Source organism: Rhipicephalus sanguineus, chromosome 3, assembly GCF_013339695.2.
Source record: "Rhipicephalus sanguineus isolate Rsan-2018 chromosome 3, BIME_Rsan_1.4, whole genome shotgun sequence".
NCBI classification, from domain to species: domain Eukaryota; kingdom Metazoa; phylum Arthropoda; class Arachnida; order Ixodida; family Ixodidae; genus Rhipicephalus; species Rhipicephalus sanguineus.
This window is the reverse complement of record NC_051178.1, coordinates 16209127-16232575: the sequence shown is the minus strand read 5'-3', so window position 1 is coordinate 16232575 and position 23449 is coordinate 16209127. Positions and strand designations below refer to the sequence as shown.

The window sequence follows — 23449 nt, the reverse complement described above, 5'->3', positions numbered from 1 at the left end:
TGTTAAGATGTGAAATTTGTTTAGCCAACCTTTTTTTTTTTGCTTTTCTTGCCCTTTTGCAAATTGGCAAGTTTTCTACGTGGCGGCGACTCGCAGTTCGTTCACTTTCTTTTCATGTTTTTTCTGATGAGCACGTCAATTGCGAGTAGACGCTCTTTGTGTCTCTTTCTTCGTCCGTGTTGTTTGCGCGGCTCCAATTTTAATGGATTCTCGAATTCTGTTTTTCTGCAGAAAACGAAAACGCGCGAGCCATTGCCTGCCTTACCCATGCACATCCACTCGGCTAGTTGAATAATTGAAGGAGCACACAAGCGAGTTTTACATCATCATGCTTTATTGACGATTAACAAGCTACGTACGCTTTTATATTGCGCAGTCAACGAGATCCGATATGCGCATTCCCTCTGATGCCGGTAACAAGCAAACAAACAAAATGGCAGCGTTTCAACTTTCATTCATGACCGCGACGTCTGACAATGGGAAAATTGTGCTTATGCGTAGAACATCTCACAATGATGTGCGAAAAATGATAGTAGTAATATAAGTCACAAGCGTTTGGCAGCTTTAGTTAGCAAACGTTTCTTTGCTATTGTTATTGAACACTTTTCACTAATAATAAAGCAAACAATAGCACCAACAGACAACTACGGAATGGCAATAAAGACAAAAGGAGACAACGGCGACATTCACAAAGGTCCCGTTTCGAAAGATCTGCTGCTTGGTCCACTTCCTTCAATTGGTTCGTTGTTGGCTTATCGGCCCCTTGCCACGATCAACTCTACAGCCTGCATGAAGGCGGGTCACGTCTCTTGTGTTCATGCTGATATACACATAAACCTTCCGTGATCGCTTGCGAAAACGACTTGTAATGCACTTAATTCAGATGTGTCTGAATATATTACGTTTCTTTTTTTCCTAGTTCCAGCTCGTCACAAGTACGCCTTTGAGTGCAGGCCTTCTGCAGAACATTGTGACACGTCCTGACAAAGGGGGCTTCAGGCCACATTTATCTGAATATGTTCGCGGTGTTAACAGATGCCCCCGAAACACCAACACATCTACCGGAATAAAAACAGTAGGTCCACTCGTAACGTCAGCAGGCGGAAAGATGTCGTTGGCACTGCTTGACACAATTCAGGAGTGAGTTAAGCGCAACGCCTTTCGCATAAACACTACGCCACGTCTCTGCGCTCTGTCTGTTTTCTGCCGCTCTGCGTTTTCCGTTTTCGACGTTTTGTGGCTTCTTTTGCAGTTAACTAACTACGCCTGATGCGTCACACAATGCTTGCGCGTATAGCTTGAGAACGTTTAATTTGCTATGTCTTTTCTTTCTGCGCTACTGACTGTATAACGGCTGAAATGCCCTTGGCTTAATCTGGACGGCCGAGTAACGGCAGTCCGTGTCTATACAAACAATTACGCCGTCTCTTAACTGCTGCATCACGTGAAGGTTGTGATGGCGGACTAATTATCACCCCGCGTAAAGCCACAGTTCCGGATAGGGTGTCGCACAACTGGGCCCAGCAGACGCCACCATATCATATTGGCCAGTTCGTTCTAAACGTTCAGTGGCGGTGATAAAGCGGCACCGAGGGTAAATGTGCGGCGTCCAGTCTTGTCGTCAGCTGAATGTTTTGGATGTGCTTAGGCCTTGCTCTTCCTGGCGCCAGCGATGAGCGCGGATGCCTTCTCGACGTCCGCATCCGTCAGGAATGGAGCGTCCGGAATGCCGATGTTATCGTTCACATAGAAGAAGTCGGGTGCGTTCTGGCATGGCACAGCGTCCTCCGGGAATGCGCACGTCAGGCTCAGCTGGTTGAACACTGCATCGAAAAATTAGGTTAGTGTTCGATTAGGTGAGGGCGTTTCGCGATAACTTTCCACTACTGTCCTGACAACTGAATGGTGGCCGTCGTATCACACTTGATAATGCCCTGGACACCAATTGTAACTTTTGTTCAATCTCTACAGCGAACGTGAAAAAAACCACGCATAATCTCTATTGAGAGTTATCTAAATGCTATTTCACACCGGCGACTAGCAACGGTCGCAAGTGGCCGCAAAGCGACGGCTTCGGCTCAGTCGCGTGGCTGCAGTCGAAAAGCTCTCAGCCAATCACGTGCGCAGGAAGAGGACGTCAGCTTATTTTACGGGACAATGGCAGGGCGAGCTATACACGAGCAGAAGTGGCCTCTATGTGGCGACGCATATAGGTCGCATGCAGGTGTAAACACCGGTCGCTTTGAGTCGCTTTTTTGCCGCTAGTCGCAAACGTTCGCGCGACCGGTGCTAGTCGCATGCAGGTGTGAATGAGCCTTTACGCAAAGCAGTCGCTCGCTGCTCGATTTTTCAGGCGCGCGACTGCAGTCGCAAACCTCTGAACCCATCAGATGCACTGGAACAGGACTTATTTTCCGGGGCAATGGCAATGCGAGCAGACGTGAATTCTATGTGGCGATGGGTATAGGTCGCACGCAGATGTGAACTTCGTTCGCCTCGAGCCGCTTTTCGGTCGCCAGTCGCAAATGGTCGCGCGTCCGGTGCTAGTCACAAGTGTGCCTTAAGTGACGTGTAAGCGTTGCCTTTTATCGTAGGTTGCGCTAGGGGCCGTCCGTGGAACGGTGTTTTCGGGCAGCACCGGCTTGGCGTCTTTCACCTTCTCAGAACTCGCGTGCGTGTCATGGGACAGCGTCCCATACGCTCATCCCGCGACCGCTGAAATGCGTGTTTTACAGTAAGATTTGAATGCAAAGTTATAACGTTCCTGATTTGTGCGTCCTCCCTTTACATCTTGTCATGCAGAGGGTTTTTATTCGACTTTCAGGAAAATAAACGAGGCCTTCATCTTGCTACAGTTGTTTTGCCCCGCGGGTACAACACGTTCATGTAGGTCCCATACGTTCATACTTTGCGAGCATGGATGCGTAGCGTAGTGTTTCAGACACTCGCCCGCGGAGCGCAGCAATCACCCTCGTGCTCAGACACGCAGAGTGGAAACACCGATCTGCACACATTCTTAACGGGCTCACAAGCGGCCTGACCTTCTTCTTAAACGGAACATACAAGTCATCAAAATCCTAGTCCTCTCACTTGAGGTCTGGTGCCCCGCGCGCGCTGCCCTGCGAGGCAACGAGGCGGCCGACTGCGCAGCGCAAGGCCTTATTAACCGGGCGGCACACAACACCGCCTTTGAGCCTCTAACAGACCGTGCCGCGATCCAAGAGCTAACCACCACGAGCAGACAAATACTGTAATACGAACGTCTATCAAGAAGACGATACGCTCCACCTCACAAAAGCCTCAATGGGGACAATCCAGGGGCAGCGCCACCTTCAAATTGACACGTAACCTCATCTATCGTGCTTAGTCACCACCTTTCCACACAGATACGCCACTAGGATTTGTCCCACGAACACACGGCGACACTTGCTCACATAACACGCCGACGCACCGACCGCCGAGGTCTCACCAGAACTCGCAAAACAAGCACTGGCGGCGTGGTTTCGGGAGGCACAACTCTCCGAGCTGGACTCAAGAAGCCAAGCGGCAGCACTAGACCAGGCCCGGCGAGCGGTGACAGCCAGTAGGGCCCTGCCGGGGGGCACCACCACCAAGATTGAGCCATGCAGGCTTTCTTGATGATGATGACGACGATTGCCTTTATGATTGGCTCACACCCACTCTGAAGGATTGGCGAAGAAACGAATAAGTTATAGATAAAGTGCAAAAAAACGGCAGGAAGTGGAAGATGGAAGCTTGCGATGAAAAAATCCGTAAACAGGGTGTGGGTGCTCGAGCCGACGTTTCGACAAGTGGACTTGTCTTCTTCAAGGCTGGAACTGATTTCCTTAGCTATCGTGTGTATATGCTTAGTGCCCTCTCCAGAGTGGGGGTGGGGGAGAGGGGGAAAGGCCGACGTGACGAACTGTGTGAGTCATAAGGAAGGCGGAAAAAAAAGAAAAAAAAAGAACAAAAAGCGGAGGAGGGAGATGGGAGGGCGTACGTTTCGCTGAATGATTGTCAGTGGAAGCACGTGGCATTTTAACAATAGTAGGTTTGAAATTCCTAGAAGAAGGGCTTAACTCTCGTTGGTGTCCGTTGTGTACGTACCATACCGAATCGATTCAAGAGCCCCCTTAGAAACGTTAATACCTGCTGGCTGGAGTGTATTGAACTTGTGAATAAGGTATGATTCTCTATATTTTCTGTCCTTTGGGGACCGGAAGTTCTCCTCCAAGATGTAAGACTTGTAAACACCTTCAAGATGACGTTGTCATTAAAAGCACCGGAAGTGATTACGTCCATCATATAAAATCTAGTTTTACCTGCGCTAGTTCAAACGTTATCTACATGATCGAATGTTCATATTGTCAAAAACGGTACATTGGCGAAACGGGACAGCCTGTTAATGTTAGACTAAACGGGCATCGCGCTGATACGGCGAATAAGTTACCCAAAGCAGTGGCACAGCATTTTAATGTAGCAGGTCACAATTTGGAAGATCTCAAACTTTACATACTTCAGTCAAACTTCCGGTCCCCAAGGGACAGAAAATATGAGTCATACCTTATTCACAAGTTCAATACACTCCAGCCAGCAGGTATTAACGTTTCTAAGGGGGCTCTTTAATCGATTCGGTATGGTACATAGACAACGGAAACCAACGAGAGTGAAGCCCTTCTTCTACGAATTTTTAACCTACTATTGCTAAAATGCCACGTGCTTCCACTGACAATCATTCAGCGAAACGTACACCCTCCCATCACCCCCCCCCCCCCGCTTTTTGTTCTTTTTTTCTTTTTTTTCGCCTTCCTTATGACTCACACAGTTCGTCACGGCAGCCTACCCCCCCCCCCCCCCCTCACTCTGGAGAGCGCACGAAGCATATACACACGATAGCTAAGCAAATCAGTTCCAGCCTTGAAGAAGACAAGTCCACTTGTCGAAACGTCGGCTCGAGCACCCACCCCCTGTTTACGGATTTTTTTATGGATAAAAGTGGCCGCATATGAATTGTTCTACTAATGAATTATATAATAGTTAGAATAAATTAATAATGCCAATTTAGAAATTTGAAATCAAAACCGCCCTGGTTCAAATAAAAATTTTTGAACAGCGGAACAGACATCCCGGTGTCAATGACCTAATGTAAAAAATAGTTTCTTCTAAACAGTGAATAAGATGTGGCGAATACCTACATTCCACGGGCCGTGGTCGCGGGTATGCGTCACACGTAACTGCGGGAAAGGGTTTCATGACGTACGCGACATCAGTGTCATGTTATCCGTGTCATCGCCTGTCAGTCAGGTTCGTACGTCATACACTCACATCCTCCGATACCAATTTCGGTGCCTACCTCGTTAAGGAGGCGACCATGAGAGCACCCCGACGTAGGCGGCTAGGTATATAGATTGATGGAAACGGTCAAAGTGCCTTTGGTTCGCCAAAAAGAGCTTCGCATTTTAAAGAATGCAGCATCAGTGGAGGATTTGATACGAACGTTAAGAAAGGCCTCTTTCCTAGCAAAGAACGCTTCTTTGTCGGAACCAAATTCCTTTAGCGAATGTTCTGCAGGTACCGCTTCTTGCGCAAGACGCAAGGTTTTCCTTGTCGTATCACGAACACTGCACAATCATATGCAAGCTGCTCAGTGCATTCTTATGCGCGACAATAAGGCAGAGCGCAAGCACAGACCCTGCAGTGTTCGCTACGCCGAGCTGTGGCGAAAAATGGCGCCAACGAGGAGACGACCTCAATCCAGGCGCCTGGTAGTGGCGCTCATCCATCGGCCCTGGTGCATTCCTTAATGGCCAAACAGACATCTGCGGCCATTAGGGGAGGAGCAAGCACACCCTACGCGAGCCCTGTCCTGAGATGTACGTGAAGCGAACGCTGTGTAACCTGGCGCATCGGGAGCGAGGACCGGCAGAGAGCGTGCGGCGAGGAGGATGTCAAGTCAAGGTGCCAGATGTTCGTGGTCTTTCAGCGTATTTTAAGTTATGACATAACTGACTGTGCACTCTATCATATATAATCCTTAGCTTGACCCATTCCTTTTATATACGTTGTCGGCGTCGGTGTGCCCTGTTGTATTCCTAGAAGAAAAGTGTGCTTCACGCGCTGCCGAAGCCACACAGAAAGAAGCGCGAGGTTGAGATCTTCAGCGGCGCCAACGAGCCCAATCCGATAAGTTTTTTAGGTGTAACTGCTGTCTATACAAATTTACATGACTCCAATTTAAATTTATGACATACCTTAATGTCCACTCTATCATATACAACCTTTACCTTAACTCATTCTACCTCTTTTATATCTATTTTTTCTTATTCTTTAACAAGGTTTGACAGGGAGGTCTGGAAAGACAGCAAAGAGTGTCGCAGGGCGCTCGTGCCACTGAACAAAAAGCACAAACAAAACGCAAGATCCACACGCGTTCCCTAGGTCAACGACATGGAGACCAATCATAACGAAAAACGCAAAACGGGAGTGCGCGGGGGCGGGGAGTGGAGGGGGGCAGGAGGAGGCGAGGATGTTGCGTGGCAGTGGCACAGTACAAGGAGTGGCGGCAGTACTTTCAAAAGATTAAGGGGCTTTAATTCAAGGTAGGGTTACTGTAAACGATACATTCATGTAGTAGGGTCGCGTCTGTTTTCCACACGCCGCCAGCAGCCATGCGTTGCCGAGAAGTTGATCCTCAAGCCAATATTTCGATTTTCTGACGCCATCGCTGCAGCGAACCGGATTAACACTAGTCATTGCCAGTAAAGTTCATCGCCGGTCGGCGACACGCCTAGTATGTCGATCTGTTACACGCTAGGCATGTCGCCTGCAAAAACAGAGTGTGGTTTCGCCGCATAGCTATGATCGCTAGCCGGTTGTCGGCTTTTCCTTTCATAACCTTTCCGTCGCCATAGACATTTTCGTGCCGGACCAAAAAGTTCGCAGTCTTCTGCGAATTAAGCCGTGTGACGTCCAAGCACGCGGCGTCATGTGGCTTGCGAAACGCAAATGTTAAGTCCTACGGGGACGTCTGCTGTCAGAGCATGATATTCTTAATTTAATGGCTCACACAGTAGGTCGTATGAACTACACTATAGCTGCAAACTTCGAATTTGTCGCGTGCACGGGGGGGGGGGGGGCACATTAGCAAGAATTTCACTTCCAAAAATCCAGCGCTCCACAAATGTTTTGAGTAACTGCACACAAATGCCTGCTATTCATATCAGTTCGGGGACAAACATTGGGCATCACAAAGTGAAAAGCTTCAGCCCGAGAGCCAACACGTTTTCACGCGATCGCTGAACACTTAAGCGCATGAGACAATGTACTCACTAGTCTGGTTTCCGCAGAAGAAGCTGAACTGCTGGACTTCTGTTTTCCCGTCAGGGTACGTGACAACGTTACAGACGTGAAAGATGAGGCACTCGTTGTCCACGTCGGCGAAGTAGCCGTTTTTGGCCGGACACTCGAAGGTCGTCTTGATGCTGCCTACAATGAGCTCGGCACCGTCCGGAAGGTCGTAGGCCTCCCGCTTGCTCTGCAGCACAGCGAAACAGGTTCGTTCATTTGCCTGATACCCACGACAAACAATCCACGCGGCATCAGCTGCTACACCCAGAGAAGCGGTGGCTAGGAAAATTAGGGCAGCTAAGAACCACCGGTGCGAATACCGAGGAAGCCGTGGACCTTCCCTTTCTCCTCACCCTCTCATCCCCTTGCTATACCGTGCTGTACTAGACTATGCTGTGCCCTCTCAACTCCTCCTTTCCCTCCCCCGCAAGCTCATTTCCCTCCCCCTTGCTATACTTTACAAGGCTATGCTGTCCTTTACTCCCTGCCCTCCTGCTCACCCTCTCCTCGACCGCGCTTTAATTTCCCGTGCCCTTGATATAAATGGGTATGCTATGCTTCGCCCTCACATCCATGTTTTACCCTCCCTGGTTTCGAGTGATGTTAGCCTTGGAGTAGGCCTGTTTTTGCGTATCGCACAATGTCTTGCACACACCTAGCCGCCGAGTTTTTGCTCCAGATCGTCCCATTACTTCCACACACTCTCCTATGAAGCGTGGTCTTTCTTATTCTGTCCCAAGGCGAGTAACTGTCCTAGCTGAGGCTATCTTCTCTGGCGGGCTCAGGCTTGGTTCATGGGCAAACTTTAATCCGAGACCAAGCGTTCTTCTGTGCTGCTTTTGTAGGCGCCCGTTCCCTAGGACCAACACTTTGGCTTCGTCTACCTTGACCAGGGGCGTAGCCAAGAGGGGGTTTGGGGGGGTTCAAACCCCCCCCCCTGAAATTTTCAGTTTTGCTTGCGTATATATGCATGCACACATACAAACACACGCACGAACATACACAAAGTATGGTTGAACCCCCCCCCCCCCCCGAAAAAAATTTCTGGCCACGCCCCTGACCTTGACCTTCTTGGATTTCGGAAGGGAAGGCCGGATACTGTTCCACATCCATTCCGCCAGCTGGTTCGATGTTTTTCGCCACGCCAGGAAAATGTCATTAGGGTGAACGTGCAGAGGCTCATTAAACGAATAAAAGTAACGCGCACCATAGCGACTAATTCAGTGCCAACGGAAAAAGGTAAATTTTTCTTCATGCCATATGCACATAAACTTTCACATGGGCTAAAAAATGTTGCAGGAAGATACAACGTCAAAGTTCTCTTGTAGCCCCAAATAAAATGAAAGACATTTGTGGAATAATCGATTAGAAGTTGCTTGCAAAAAGAACAGGTGCAAATAAGAAATGCTGCATGGTAAAACATAATATGTCCTCGATAGTTCCATGCAGATTGGGCGTTGTTTAGCAGGTGCCTTATCTCGTGTGGCCACGTCTACATAGGCCAAACGGGCCGCTGTTTGAATATTCGATTACAGGGACATAAACGATCACTAGAAGGCAATCCTTATCCGCATCTGGCTAGACACTGTAATGAACATGGGTGTACAGCGATATTTGCAGACACTGTGTGCATTTTTGCGCATGTGGATCAGGCTACAAGAGAAACTATGGAATCTTTGTACATTCACAAAAAGGGCCCGAGTTGTGTAAGCGTGCCTTCTTTAGCCCTGCATGACGGAGAAATTTATTTCTTGAATAGTTTTGTCGCATGATACAGTTTATTCATGGATAGTCCTAATCTTTCGCATTTATCCTCTGTTGGAATAACAGAGAGCTGAGCTAGTTGGTACGTATTCATTCTAAAAAGAGACAGGGCGTGCAAACACGGACACAAGAAAGAAGTCAGGACACCTCAAACGCCGACTAACAGCTGAAGAGACGCACAACGGCGGAAAAGAACGAAGGCACGAAAACGTATCTGCGCATGCCCATGCAACAGGCTAACCTATCAATCCGGCACGCGTGGGGGTATACGTGGAAGATAACTGTTAAGGTATTTGATTTCATCTTTATGCAAGTTAATCGACGGTTGGCTCACGCATGCGCTACCACTATTCTCGATATGCCATGCTTCAATCATCAGGCGCGTTTCTTCATTTCTACGCCGGTACAACACTGCGCATTCATCGAATTTGGCGTGCACCTACAATCTCGATAATGTAAAGATTGATTAGAAGGTGAGCCTCCTGTTAGCGATCTCTTATGTTCCAACAATCTCTGGTCAATGCATCGCCATGTCTTGCCTTAAGTCAGCCTTCACCAAGTCGTGTGAGCACAAAATGAGTGATAGCTTTAACGCACGGGTTACGCGTCTTTTAGATGTAGTGTATCCTCTTGATGCTGTGGTCACTGTCGCTGAACGTTTAAAGAAGTCCATTATTTTAAGTCCGAGCATGGTTGCAGAAAGTGATAGGAAGAAACTTGTCGTACGTATACCGTACATTCATTGCGTATCTCACAGACTAAAGAAAGTACGAAGTAGATACGGCGTTAATGTTGTTTTCACGGCTGCCAATAAGCTAGGTAAGATATGTGCGGCTGTGCAGAGGAAGAATGAGCGGGTAAAAGACAGGAAGCGGGCCGATATTTGTTTCGTAAAACACACCAACAAATTCACTGATTGCCGTAGAAGTGTGGTGTGTAAGGTCCCTTTCAGCTTCGGCCGCTTCTACGTAGGACAGACGGGCCGATGCATTAACCAGAGATTGTTGGAACATAAGAGATCGCTAACAGGAGGCTCACCTTCTAATCTATCTTTACATTGTCGAGATTGTAGGTGCACGCCAAAATTTGATGAATGCGCTGTGATTTACCGGCATAGAAATGAAGAAACGCGCTTGATGATTGAAGCATGGCATATCGAGAATAGTGGTAGCGCATGCGTGAGCCAACCGTCGATTAGCTTGCATAAAGATGAAATCAAATGCCTTAACAGTTATCTTCCACGTAGACCCTACGCGTGCCGGATTGATAGGTTCGCCTGTTGCATGGGCATGCGCAGATAAGTTTTCGTGCCTTCGTTCTTTTCCGCCGTTGTGCGTCTCTTCAGTTGTTAGTCGGCGTTTGTGGTGCCCTGACTTCTTTTTTGTTTTCTTCAAAATTGGCTAGCGCGAAAATCGACAAGGACTAAGAAGGAACACTGATGTACAGGACAGGCGCTACTCGCAACTCCGTGTCCGTGTTTGTACGCCCTGTCTTTTTAGAATGTATCCTCTGTTGACGTCATCGGCGTGTGGTCACGTGGTTGTAGGTAGTGCTTCAAAATATGTTTTTCGGCGCTAATAGAGTTAGTTGTGAGAACAGGGCTGGTGTTCGTGTCCCTTCTTCATCTCTGTCCTCATTGTACAGCGCTGAATCCGCCCAATGTGTTCAACAGAATCCAACTCGTCCAAATGTCAGTTCTTCTGACGTTCCCTTTTCGTTTTGTGCCTCAACGGCGCCAAGGAGCAGCCGGCTCGCTCGACGTACACACTTTTCCCGTAGTGCTCCGTGCGCCCGCGGGGTTCTCGGGGATTGCTTGAAAAAGGTATCTTGTTTCTCGCATCGTCGGTAAAACGCATTCCTATGCTTCAGTTAAGTTCACATTGGGCGAGCATGGGCGCGTGATCAAGGCACTCGCTTTTCGTCCGGGAGGATCCAAATTCAAACCCCAAGCACGGAAAGAAAATTTATTCATTTTTATGTATTACTTCCTTGGTGCGCGCCAGCTGTCGGTAAGGGGGTTTTTCGATAAGCACGTCACGCGTTTTTTTTTTTCTTTTTTTCGCGGCGGTGCGTTTTTCGGAACATCACCGCCAACATCGGCTTCACGGGTCAGTCAATACAAGCCTTCCTTGAATATGTGAGTTCACGACCTTTCTCATAGACAAACCAACTGTAAGCCTGAGTTTCTGCAAAGAGCGGATACCCGGCTAGGTAAACGTTGCTGCAGAAACTGTAGACACAGTATGGGTGAACCATCGAAATATACATGTAGGGAAATCACATTGCTTATGGCTAATGTGGGATAGGAAGCCGGGACTAGCCGTAAGCGCACTGTCAGTGTGTCTTACAGCTAGATACGCAATTGAAAAACACTTTTCACGCAGCTGTCAGAGTATGGCACGCACCATTGCACGAGAGATAAGATGCGTTGTCGTATCGAGTGACAGGGCTTTGAACTATAGAAGATGAGAGTGTGATGCGGGTCGAGCAATTTGTTGTTTGCATACTGACTGCGAAGGCGGGATTCGAGTGACGGGCGAAGCTGGTGCGCGTGCAAGTGCAAAGAAAAAAATCACAGCATATCCACGGAGTGAATGATGATGAGTGGGCGAAGCTGCGGAGGTTCATCGGTAAACCGTGAATCTTCCGTGAATTCTGCCCAGTACATCATCACCGACGTGAGATCGGGCGCGTTTATACTAAAGGTTCGATGAGTTATGTCGACTTGCAGCTCATTTTAATTTTACATGTACGCTGTGAATTTTCATTGTTTAGAAAACCATTGCTTTAGAAAACATCTGGCGTCTTTCGTTAAGCAGCTGGCGTCTTTTCGTTTTGCTTTAGAAACATCTGGCGTTCTTTCGTTTTGCTTTTAGAAAACATCTGGCATCTTTCGTTGGTTTATTTCATCAATCAACGGCGTTTTGAACAAAATTTTTGTTGTTTAATCACGCACAGGAGAAATCTCACCAGGCACTACCTTGGAGGTAAACAATGGCTGCTAATGGGAATGAGACACAGAAGAAGTCGGCTTTTAGCTAACACTTACACTTCTACTTCTACTAACGTTTCCTACTGGAACATGCCAATGGCTGCTAATGGGGAATGAGAGACAGAAGAATTCGGCTTTTAGTTAACGCGCACGCTGCGAATTTTTTATTGTTCAACAACGCACAGGAAAAATCTCCCACCGGCACCACCTTGGAGGTCAAGATCTGGTACTAGCGTTACGACTGGTTACGCACTACTGCGACTACGAAGGACGAACGGGTGCCGCCTTAAGGAGTTTCGCCCCTAAAAATGGTGCAATGAAGGTGGTAGCCACTCTATGTAAAATAAGGCAGCTAGGTCATGAGACGACATTGCGAGAAGTACAGCTGACGTCACGTGCAAGAGTGATCGCAATCACCAGCAGTGCGATCCTGAACTGTATCGCCAAAGCACGGCAGTCAATTTGAAGGCCTTCGAGAGACATAGAAACAATTTATCAGATTTGCATTTTTTGTATTGACCATTACCACAGTATAAAAATATTGAACCATTGTACTTTAATACTACTGTTGACAAAGAATGCCAAATAAACTGAACTGAATTGAAAATCAAATCTTTTCAAAACGCTACTCTTACCCTGGTCCTGGCAGTGACTGCAGCGGCAACAATGACAACTGGAAGAAGTGAAAAGAAATGACGGCTTTTAGCACACATTCAAATGAATAAAATGTTTTTAATCAAATCATTTGCGTTGATATACGAGATCTAAATGTTACAGTTACCACAAACGCAGAATGATGTGACGTCCTACGCTGAAATTATCATGGTTGCAGATAGCCATAGCTGTAATCATACGTACATCTACATCAATGTACACATTGTATGAAAATAGTGAAATTTCCTGTTAGACATGGTTCACTATCCTGGCTAGAAAACTCGTGCCAAATGTCCAAGATAGGCTCCAGGCTACAGCCGAGAAGTAACCAGTGCAGAAACCACAAGCTGACAAGGCGGGATAGGTAGCCTTATCGCCTGCTTTTGACGTACACGCTATTTCGTGTTGCGTACGTCATTGAGGTATAAGTTTCAAGTGTCTCGGTTGTAGGTAGGCTCCCCTTGGGAGCCGCGCACAGTAAGTCTCGTTGTAGCTGTTTGTTAGCGACCTCTCGAGTGGTACCTACCGAATGCGACGGCGAACTTCATGGCTCCTTTTCTGTGCTTGCACTGGAAAGGAAAGGAGAAGCAAACTTAGCATTCACGAATGTCTGTCAGGAATTAACTCACTGGTTAAAAAAAAAGAAAGAACGCTACTGCAATGTTATTGTAGTTCTAGACCGAAAGGAAAGAAAGCGCGCAGAGGTTCGATGAGTTTTTAGTTAGACATTCATTCTTTCCCCTTCTACTGTTAAGAAAATATCATTTTCTTGAGTGAGGTTACACACTTAAGATTTATGGAGCGCCTATCTTGCGCTTGTTCCGCTCGACGGTGATCAACGGGCCTCTGGCAATTCTTGCTTGTCTTCTTATTACGAGGTTAGTGCTGTAGAAAGGTTAGTGCCTCCGCAATAAATACATATTTTCTTCCTACATCCCACATTGGTTTTGTCTTCGGAGGCGTCATTTACTAAACAGGCAGCCCAACGTATCAGTGTCGAGACTAAGTGGCCAACACTCGCGTTCAACCTCGCAAATTTCTGCTGCGGAAGCAGATTGCAGCCATGCCTTGTATTAGCGGAGCTTCAGCATGGCAGAGAGCACAACATTCAACGCAGTGGAAGCCACGCAAAGCCTATCGGCGAAAGGGGGGCAGGCGAAGCGTGGCGCGGTGCCTGCCCTACTCGCTCTCCTCTCTTTCGCAATGCTACCTCCTGGCATAAGCGTTCAGTTTTATCATAGCTAGCGGCCGTCCCCAGAACACTGTTTTCGGGCTGAATCGGCATGGCGTCCTTCATGTCTTTCCAGCGTTCGTCAGCCTCTAGAACGCCCCACGGAAAGGACCGTCACGCGATCATGAAAACGCGGGCGAAAAAATTCAATTTTTACAGCACAGCTGTTATGGTCGAGGTATGCAAATCATCGTCATCATGAACCGGCACGTGCTCTCTTCTTCTTCATCTTCTTGCATCGCTCCCGGAACAAGTGCGCCGATTTGTCCGGCGTGGGATGCAATAACTCTGATGGGCGAGAGAAAGAGTACAAAGAGAGAGAAGGAAAGAGAGAACCCGCGTACTCACGATCCGAAGGCGAGCGTCCTAACCATCCGGCTATCCAGGCACCCTAGCAGAGCGTAGCCTTGTATAGTAAGGGAAAGGGAAGTGAGGGTGAGGAAGAGAGATCGGAGAGAACGAGTAAAGAGCGAGCAGTAGAAAGAATGGGAAGGAAACGATAGAAGGCGAAAGAGAGAGAGCAGTATAGTATAGCGAGAGGTGGGAAAGGCCTGGCCAATAAGCCAGGAGGTGCCTACCAGCTCTGCTGTGACCCAGCCGTGCGCGACCTTGTGCAGGCTGCGTTCACTTTTTCTCCAAGTCGGAATTTTCTGAAATGTGCAATTCCTTATGTCGACCTTACGCGTTGTCCAGCAGATCGCTTTAGGCCGCCAACACGAAACATTTCAATGAGGCTCCCATATGTAGTGTACTGCTTCCAAATTGTTATTTGCATCGTCGGTAGAACGCATCCGTATGCTTCAGTCGAGTTCACATTGGGAAAGCATGGACGCGTGGCCTAGTCGTGAAGTCGCTCTGTGACGGTGGAGAGCCGAATTCAAAACCCAGCCCCGGCACGAAAATTTACTTTTGTTCTATTATTTCCTTGATACGCGCCAGCTGTGGGTGAAGAGGTTTTCTCCAACACCAGCTTCCCAGGTCAGTCGATACAACGCGGTTTAACCGAGTATGCCGAGTCATAGCAGCGACTTTTGCGAAAAGCATGGTGTCCCACGCGTCGGCGCCAATGGAGAGGGATGCGCGGCAGAGGACGTTGCTCATGTCCGTTGCTATGACGACGCACGTGCGAGGAGGAAGTTGAGGTTAGCTCCGCTTCAAGGTCAAAAGCACAGCAAGATAGTTTTCTGTGTTTGCCAGTGGAGGAGTAGAGCTTTAAAACTGGGCTGATCAAACCGCGCACCTCCATGTGTTGCGTGGTCAGCCACCGCGACGCGCTGAAAAAATATTCTAAAAGAAAGGCAACCAAGTGCACAGTGGTTTTAAACAACGCACTAAAATACGTTCACGGCACAGTTTGTCTACCTTCAAGGCGCAAAATATCTTCATCTGTCATTGATCCTAATCAAAAAAAAAAAATCATGTACTAAGGGCAGGGTGCGCTGGACGCAGCTTCTGGCCTCCGCAGCGTCACCTAACAAGGTGTGGGTTCGAGCTAGTTCAACAGGGTGGCTACTTGGGCTGGTTGGTACTGCATTCTAAAAAGAAGAAATACGTTCTTTGCGCGCAGAACGTTTCAGAAAAGAATACAGATAGGACAGAGCACACTGTCCTTCTGTCTTCTTTTCTGAAACGTTTGCGCACAAAGAACGTATTTTTTACTTTTAGAATCGAGCTAGTTGGTACTCCATGATCGACGCTTGCGCAAAATTTTCTTAGACAACGGACGAAAATTCTTAGACAACGTCCGTGTCTGTTTCCTCCGTTGTCTAAGAAAATTTTGCGCAAGAAGTGTTGATTATAGCGTCATCTATGCATGAAACGAAGCACAGTTTCGTTTGTGAGTTTCTTGGGGGACTGTACGGGCGTTTTTTTTTCTTTTTTTTAGGTTCTACAGAGTTTTTATAAAAATTTTATGGCAGTCAGGCTCCTGTCATTTTCCGACACATTGTACAAGCATGGGCAAACAAGGCGGAAACACTTTGCCGTAGCTGAACTGACACTGTCACGATTAATTAACAAAACGCTCGTTAATTACATGTTAAGATGTTGACTTCAGGGCAGTTGTTTATGTGAGAAAGTTGTAGTGCATACTAATTTCTGGCATATCCATTTTTTTTACAAATTATGAAACTTGCACGCAATCGCAGATCTTCATCATCGAATATCGAAATTCTCCGCGCCAAGCGCGCGCGAAACGCGACCATTCTGCTACGTCACTCCGAAACTACCCGTGACAAGGAAATGACAAAATTTGAATCAGCTAACGGTACCTTTTTGTGAAAAGCGGCAAGGCATCTCACTTGCGCGAGAGGATCGCCTTACCTTTGCGTCGGGTGCTTATCTCTTTCTTTCGAGCTGTGCGCAAGCAAACCGCTATATCCACATTCTCTTTCTCTGTGAAGCATAAAACTCAGGAGCAGCCACTGCGGCGATTCTTCTTGCAAGCGCGAAATAGTTTTTCGCGCCGGTTTATAGCTTACAAAAAGAACGCCAGGCCTGCGCGGAAAGCGCAGCACAGTCACAGCGAAAGCAGGAAGAGCGGCATTTCTAGAGCCCGTTCTAAACTCTCTTGGGGCTACTAATACAAGTACACTAGCAAGGCACCCACTATGCCATAAATCACAATATTTGTGAAGTTGGGAAGCACCTACAACGCCATTATTCGTCATTCTGCGCAGAAGCGAGGTTCCAGCTACACATCTCTTAGGCATTATGTGCACTTTGTTGACGTGACGACTGATGACGATGAAGAATTGTGGCTCATCCCTTTGTAATGGGTTGGAAGCTTTAAACGGCTCACCAGTTACGTAATTCGCATTGTGTGATGGCCGGTCGCTATTTCGCTCTCCCACCATGCAATATAACATACGCTGACGTGAGAAAGAGAGACAGAGAGAGGGGGGGAAGAACTTTATTGAGACCCTGAGGAAATGGATCATGGGCTTATGGGCTTCCTTGACAACCAATACAAGTGCACTTGCGAGGAACCCACTACGCTATAACTCATCATAATTTCTGTGAAGTAGGGAAGCAGCCACTATGCCATTTTTCTTCATTCAATGGAGAGCCGTGGTACCCGCTAAAAACATGTAAGGCATTATGCGTGCTTTGTTGATGTTGTGCATGATGACGATGAAGAATTATGGCAGAGCCCTTTGTAATGGGTTGGAAGCATTCAACAACCTACTCGTTGCGCAATTCGCATTGTGTGAGGCGTGGTTACAGAATTGACGCCGTGTGACGCCTGTTTATTTCACTCTTCTATCACGCTACTTTACATACAGTAGTTTGGTTCCTTCCGGACATGAAGCCTGTATAGCGTCTTTTTGCAAGGCAGTTTCGAGCACCGTCATGGCTCTGAGGTAGAACACTGGGCTCCCACACAGAGGGCCCAGGTTCGAAGCCCGTTCCATTCTGGAATTTTTTTCTTATTTCGCTTTTTTTTTATTTCGCGCGATAGTGGTTACTGACACCGCCGGCGGACAACTATGGTGCCAAAAACGGCCGTTGAAATGATCTCATAACAGCTTTCGCTGTAAAAAGAAACAGGCTAGCACAACACATCGCACCGACAGAATAAGCCGTCTACTCGTCTGTTTCAGAATGCTTATCGATTTTCCTGAAAGAATTCTGCTGCGACGCGGCTTGCTTTCAATTGCGCCACTTCCTTGTCACGGGCAGTTCCGGTCTGACGTAACACAGAGGCCAAGTTTCCTGAGCGTTGGGCGCGGTCAGTTTCGATATTGCAATTAAAATTCGATTATGAATATCTCTAACTACGTACAACTTTCGTGATTTCTGAATATTGTTTATTCCATAAATTGGCACGCACAACTTTCTAATATAAACAATGGCCCTCTAATAGATTCTTAAACAGTTAATTAACGAATTTTTGTTAATTAGTCGCGTCGATGCCATTTTAGTTGTGGCAAAGTATTTCCACGTCGACATAGAGTTCCTCTAGGAAAGGAGCCCAACTGCCATGGGACTTTTATAAAAATATGTGTTGTCTAAACAATACCTTGTGTAAACAGTAGGGAAATGCAGGGAAAGCCCCCGCTTCACCGCGATGCATCCGCACTCATGTGGGAGGTGCACGCTCAGAAGCGTCCACTGGAAGGGAGGCCGCCTTATGTGCCCAGGAAAGAAAGAAAGACCTGGTTGATCCCTCCGTCATAGGAATCGGTATAACACAAAAGTGAAACATTTCACGGAGGCAGTTGATTGTCTATTGTGCATTGATATATGAGAGCTTGCACATTGCGCATGGCTATTGGTGCTCGGCAGCTACAGCACTGTTACCAGGCTGCAACGCCGCATGCACCAGCGTTGAAGGCTGGTAACACAGTTCCGTCGCTAACGTCCATGATCATAATGAAACCTTTATGGTAGTCGAATAGCTAGCATACGCCTGAACACGCACATCGTGAATCCTGCGCAAAGATGTCATCAACAAGTACGTAATAAACACTGGTACTCAATGTGCACTCATTCATTTGAGGAGAGATACGGCAAGGCTTACGCTCCCCAGTAATCGGGTGCCTCTGAACATGCTTGAGTCACGAACGCGCGAAGGCCATCCACTTCCCGCCGGTGTCTCTCTCGCGGTGAAGGCGAGAGAGATATAGGGCGTGTTTGCAAAGCCTGGAGTATGTGTTTCGGTAGAGTAGTGGGTAGAGCGTCCGAGACATATCGCCGCGAACCGAGAGGTGATGGGTTCGACGCCCAGGTCATCCGCGCCAGGAAGACCTTTCTTCTAGTATGTTTTTGTCATCTGCTCGTAGAAATTTTACCGGCGTCACTTCCGTGACGGAAATGACGTCGGTGAAGTATTGATGGACAACGGCATAAAAACTTGGAGGACGCATGAGCTTCGCCTTCAAGGGGAGGACGCGATAGCGTAATCGGGCCCTATGCGCATCGCCTTCTCAATTGCTAGTCTGCAGCTTCGGTTCTCGGTGCATGCCTCAACCGTGCCGTAAGGAAACGAACGAGTGTGTGCATAACAACTGACCGTTTCAAAGTAGCCTAGAATGCCTACTGCAAGTGCAGTTGTTAAGTGTCCATTACGCCATAATTATTCCTTTTGCGAATCAGCGAAGGGCCCACTACGCGTCCGTAAGGCAGCACGCGAACTTACGCAGCTGTTCACTTTGTTGATGCTTTTACTGATGGTGATGATCAAATATGTCTGAGCGCTTTGTAATGGGTGGGCCTTTGAAACACCCACTCGTTGCGCAATTCACATGTTTTGACTCTTGCGCGAATCTACGGTTCTGCCACGCAATATTACATGTGTTAAAGAGACTCCTTCCACTACATGACATTCATAGAGTGTTTTTTTTTTCGAAGCGGTTGCAAGAAATAGCGTAGCTCTGTTTCTCACACCTGCTTGTCACGCAGACGGCCTGAGTGTGATTGTCACTCGAACCCCCCGATTTTGATTACTTATTTTATTTACATCTTTCTCGATTATTGATGCACTGTTTCTCTTGTCCGAAGTTCTTTCAAGAAATAACGTGGCTCTGTGGTAGAACACCTGCTTGCCACGCAGACGGCCTGTGTTCGATTCGCGCTCGAACCGAGGTTTTTTTGTTATTTATTTCATTTGCATATTTCTCGATTTTTTTCGGTCACGGACAAGATGACGATCTTTTGCACACAACCAACGACGCCGACAGCGGAATTTCTGCGAAACGAGCTCTTTAAAGCTATCGCGTTAAAACACTTTCGCGTTAAAGGATGATCGCACGCTGGGCGTGAGAGGTGTCTATGCAGCGGGCAAATAAGCTGACACGCTCATTCGGACGGGGAAGGGGTCGTCGCGTAAGCAGGGCTTCGTAGGGCTGTCCTGCGCACGAAGTGCGTCGCTTGAGTCTTCGCCCGCATTGGGCTTGATATGCAGGCGGCTAGTGCACGCGGCAGCTATCGCCTACACCTACGAAATCGCGTGAGCTGGATACAGGATTTTGCGTAGCCCCTCGCCTCTCCTATAATGCCTGCAAGTGTTATTTTCCACTTCCCGCTGGTGTCTTGTCAGCGTAAACAGTGCCGGTGGGCTGTTTACGCTCTCCCGTATTCTCGGGGTGGTTAGAGGCGAGGCCGCGTCGGCATTAAGCGTCTGCAGCTGACGTCTGTTGTTTCGAACGCTGCCAGCTGTGCGCCGGAAGAAGCGCAGCTTGCGAGTTTCCTGCGCCCCGATGCCAGGGGGCGTGTCCTCTTCCGCATTCGTGCACTCTCGCTTGTCACTTCCGCAGACGTGGTCTTCATCGCCTCTGGAGGCGTTCGAAATTGCCGCCGCCGAATGTGCTCTCCTGCATACCCTAAGGAGGCTTCAGAAAGGCTTCGGACTTCCGACGTGCCGCTCACATCCTTACCTGTTTTTGTTTCTGTATATTTACGAGCGTCCTTCGCCGAGACTTCTCGAACGACTGCGCCTCGAGTAACCGCATTTGGCTCTGACGTTTTGACATATTTGAGCGTTGCTATGCCTGCACCTTCAGCTCTTTTGCCTCCCGTTTGGCAGCGTCGCTACTGGTGCCGTGACATGCCTCCACGGGTGCACACTCGCTGACAGCCCGACCGGTCAAATTTCCCCGTGAGATCCGGTACAACATCGCAGCAGTATCGATCCCTTTGCGCGTTAGAGCACCTGGAACTCGTGGCGCAACATCGCCAATGCAATGCGCAATGGATGACGAAGGAAGCGTGCTTTTGATGACCGCAGCTGACGCAAACTTCTTCATCGGTCGGAGGAAAAAGCGTTTTCGCGATCGCATGCGATCGAAAGCAAGCCGACGTTCACTCGCGGAGCAAACAGGCGACCCTGTCGATGCGAATGATAAAGGAAGCTAAAATTTCCGTCCCTTGCGGGAAATGGCGGTTTAAAATGCCTAACATTTCAAAACAACACATTCGTTTTCAAGCGCAGCTTGTTATGAGTTACAGATATCGGTGGCGGCGTTGCTGCACTGAAAAAACCCGGCGCCTGAACAAATCGATTCTGCGGCGCTCGAAGGTGCGTCGGTCACGTGTGTTGCATTGTTTCCCAATAATTGATGCTCTCTCGATTGCAGCCGTTGCTCATCTCGTCTTCTATCGAGGCCGCCTTTCATTTCACGTTGCCACGTTTCATTGTTGCCTGGATATGAAGGCATGAGTTCTGGCGCCGCGACGTGAGTCATCAGGCACGCCAAGCTTCGCTTGCCCGCATACTTTCCCAACAGGCGACGTGCTCCCGAATTTTTGCTATAAAGCGGTCGATTATCCAACTCTCAAAGTGCTCAGCAGGTTGCAGAATACTTGACTGGGCGCGACTGATATGAATACGCCTTGATTTTCAATTACTCAAACGTAGCCGCGGAGCGTCTCCGATTACAGTTCCGAGAAACCAACGCTTCGGTTAATTACTGTTCGATAGTTACTTAGCTACATAAACCAAAGTATAGCATTAGGCAATTGACAAATTGACACGACTGGCTAACACACACCACAAAACCAATTCGCAGCAAAGTCTAGAAGAGGTCGTGTAGAAGAGGCTAGAAAAATACTGAGCACCTCCACCACTTATGAGGACCCGCTTTATTCGAGTCTATCTCGAGCTGTTCTACAATGATGATGATATATACAGATGAGGAAGTTGCACGAATGATGATGATACGTCGAGATGACAAAGAAGAGTCACTGATATGCTGCGCTCACACGCGATTATATTGAGCGCTAGACAAGGGACAAGAGAGCAAGGACGCAGCGCTTTCTTGCAACTTAAATGTACTGGAAAGGTACACCTTTCCGACAAGGAGCTCTCATTTCCGTCGCCAACTCTATGGACTGGATCGGTAAATCTGCATGAGGCTCACATCGCATTCTTTTCTTAATATTTCACGTTTTAGACGCCTTGGTTCTTCTCCTTTTTTTTCATCTTCTCTTTCTCTGCAACCTAATCGGTGTCAATTTTAGTTGGAAGAAGGCGCTGCGTCTTTGTCCGTTGTCTGCTTGCGCTCAGTGTCATTAGGAGTTATTCGTTCCAGCTAGCCCAACTCAAAACTTTGTTGAGCTCGTGTTTACATGACCGAATGGGTAATAGTTACCATCCGTTTCCGGCTATTCTTGCGTTCCGATTCTATTTTCTGTTAGTCTTCTTGACCACTTGTGGCTTTGCACGTAGTGATAAAGATACCGCTGTTGCCCGAAGAGCGCAATGGTCGTTCATTAACAAAAACACCTATGTACAAGAATCTTCAGAGAAGTACCTGTTCGTTACTTGGAATTAATGAAAGAACCCTAATGTTCATGAACTTCTAAATATGCAATACGCTGCACATGTACACGTAGTTAGTCTAATGCTTCTAGGCCGCTCTGCCATAGGAATACGTGGGATAGTGGCTTGGGAACCTTTGACCACGCCTGTGCATCTTCACATGGTGTAATTCTTCGTAAGAAATCCGAACCATTTTGAGCGTAGATCGCGGAACAATAAAAATGTTTCGGAAAATCGCCGTATTCAACAAACTCCAAGAAAAACAAGAAATCCGTTTCGCTTTTAGGCTCTGAAGATACTTGTGCAACAATGTCAAGTTTCAAATGACCGACGCTACTCGTTCTGACGCTACAAGTCAGCGAGTGCGACAGTTAGACTGTTGACGTCGTCAACATAGGCGTGCGCACAAGGAGGGCAGGGGGGGGGGCGGCCGCCCCCCCTAATCACCTAAGAGGGGGGGCGCGAAATCTGCCCAGTACATTGACCCTTCTAGTCACCAAAGAGGGGGGCGCCGCAAATTCTGCCCCATACATTGACTTAGTAGGGTAGGGGGGCGCAGCGATGAACCTTCGCCCCCCCCTGATGGGGAACGCTGCGCACGCCTATGGTCGTCAAGATGCCTTTTACCCGAAGCGGCGTGCACACTCGATGTCCGTAGTGTTTGGACTACCTCGTAACGCAATCGTCAAGACCTTGCGACGACCTTGCCGGCACAAACTACGCGTGCGGTCGAACACCATTACCTTGCCCGCCGTGCCCCGAGTTTACGAGGTTTTCCCGGAGTCAATGCGTGCGTCATGCACACTGTACACAACTCGTCAAAGTTCTTCCAGCCGTGACTTTCTCTCGCTTTGGCTGGAAAACGCGTCGTAAATCTTGCGCACTCGCATAAGGCTCCCCCGGCCTGGTTGTGCAGACCGCTGGCAAATGCAAATAAGGTCACCGGACAGGCCTTGACATTCGGGCTGACCTAGTGTGAACGGCTCTCGGAACGTCGTGCGCTTTGATTCGGCGTGATTAATCGCGGCCTGTCACGATGGGGAAGACCCACTTGGCGCACGGAAGCTTGATACGGATGTTTACGTTATCTGCGCAATCAATTCACTTCTCGTACGCCACGAATGAGGAAAAACACGTATTACGCACACCGGTACGCGATGAGTCGATTTGTTCCTTTTCGATGAGCGATCTCTTCGAT

General features: G+C 48.1%; 1 protein-coding gene across 1 annotated transcript in view; it reads right to left on the bottom strand.

Moving 5' to 3' along the window:
* Nucleotides 1-316: 316 nt before the first annotated feature.
* The window catches only part of LOC119386465 (uncharacterized), a 37749-nt gene continuing 14616 nt past the window's right edge, over nt 317-23449 (bottom strand). The window contains exons 2-5 of the mRNA XM_037653748.2: nt 13287-13329; nt 12742-12779; nt 7333-7537; nt 317-1823 (exon numbers count right to left, since the gene is read on the bottom strand). Of these exons, the coding sequence (XP_037509676.1) occupies nt 1645-1823; nt 7333-7537; nt 12742-12779; nt 13287-13308 (444 nt within the window). The 5' untranslated portion in view covers nt 13309-13329 and the 3' untranslated portion in view covers nt 317-1644. The remainder of the gene's footprint in view (nt 1824-7332; nt 7538-12741; nt 12780-13286; nt 13330-23449) is intronic.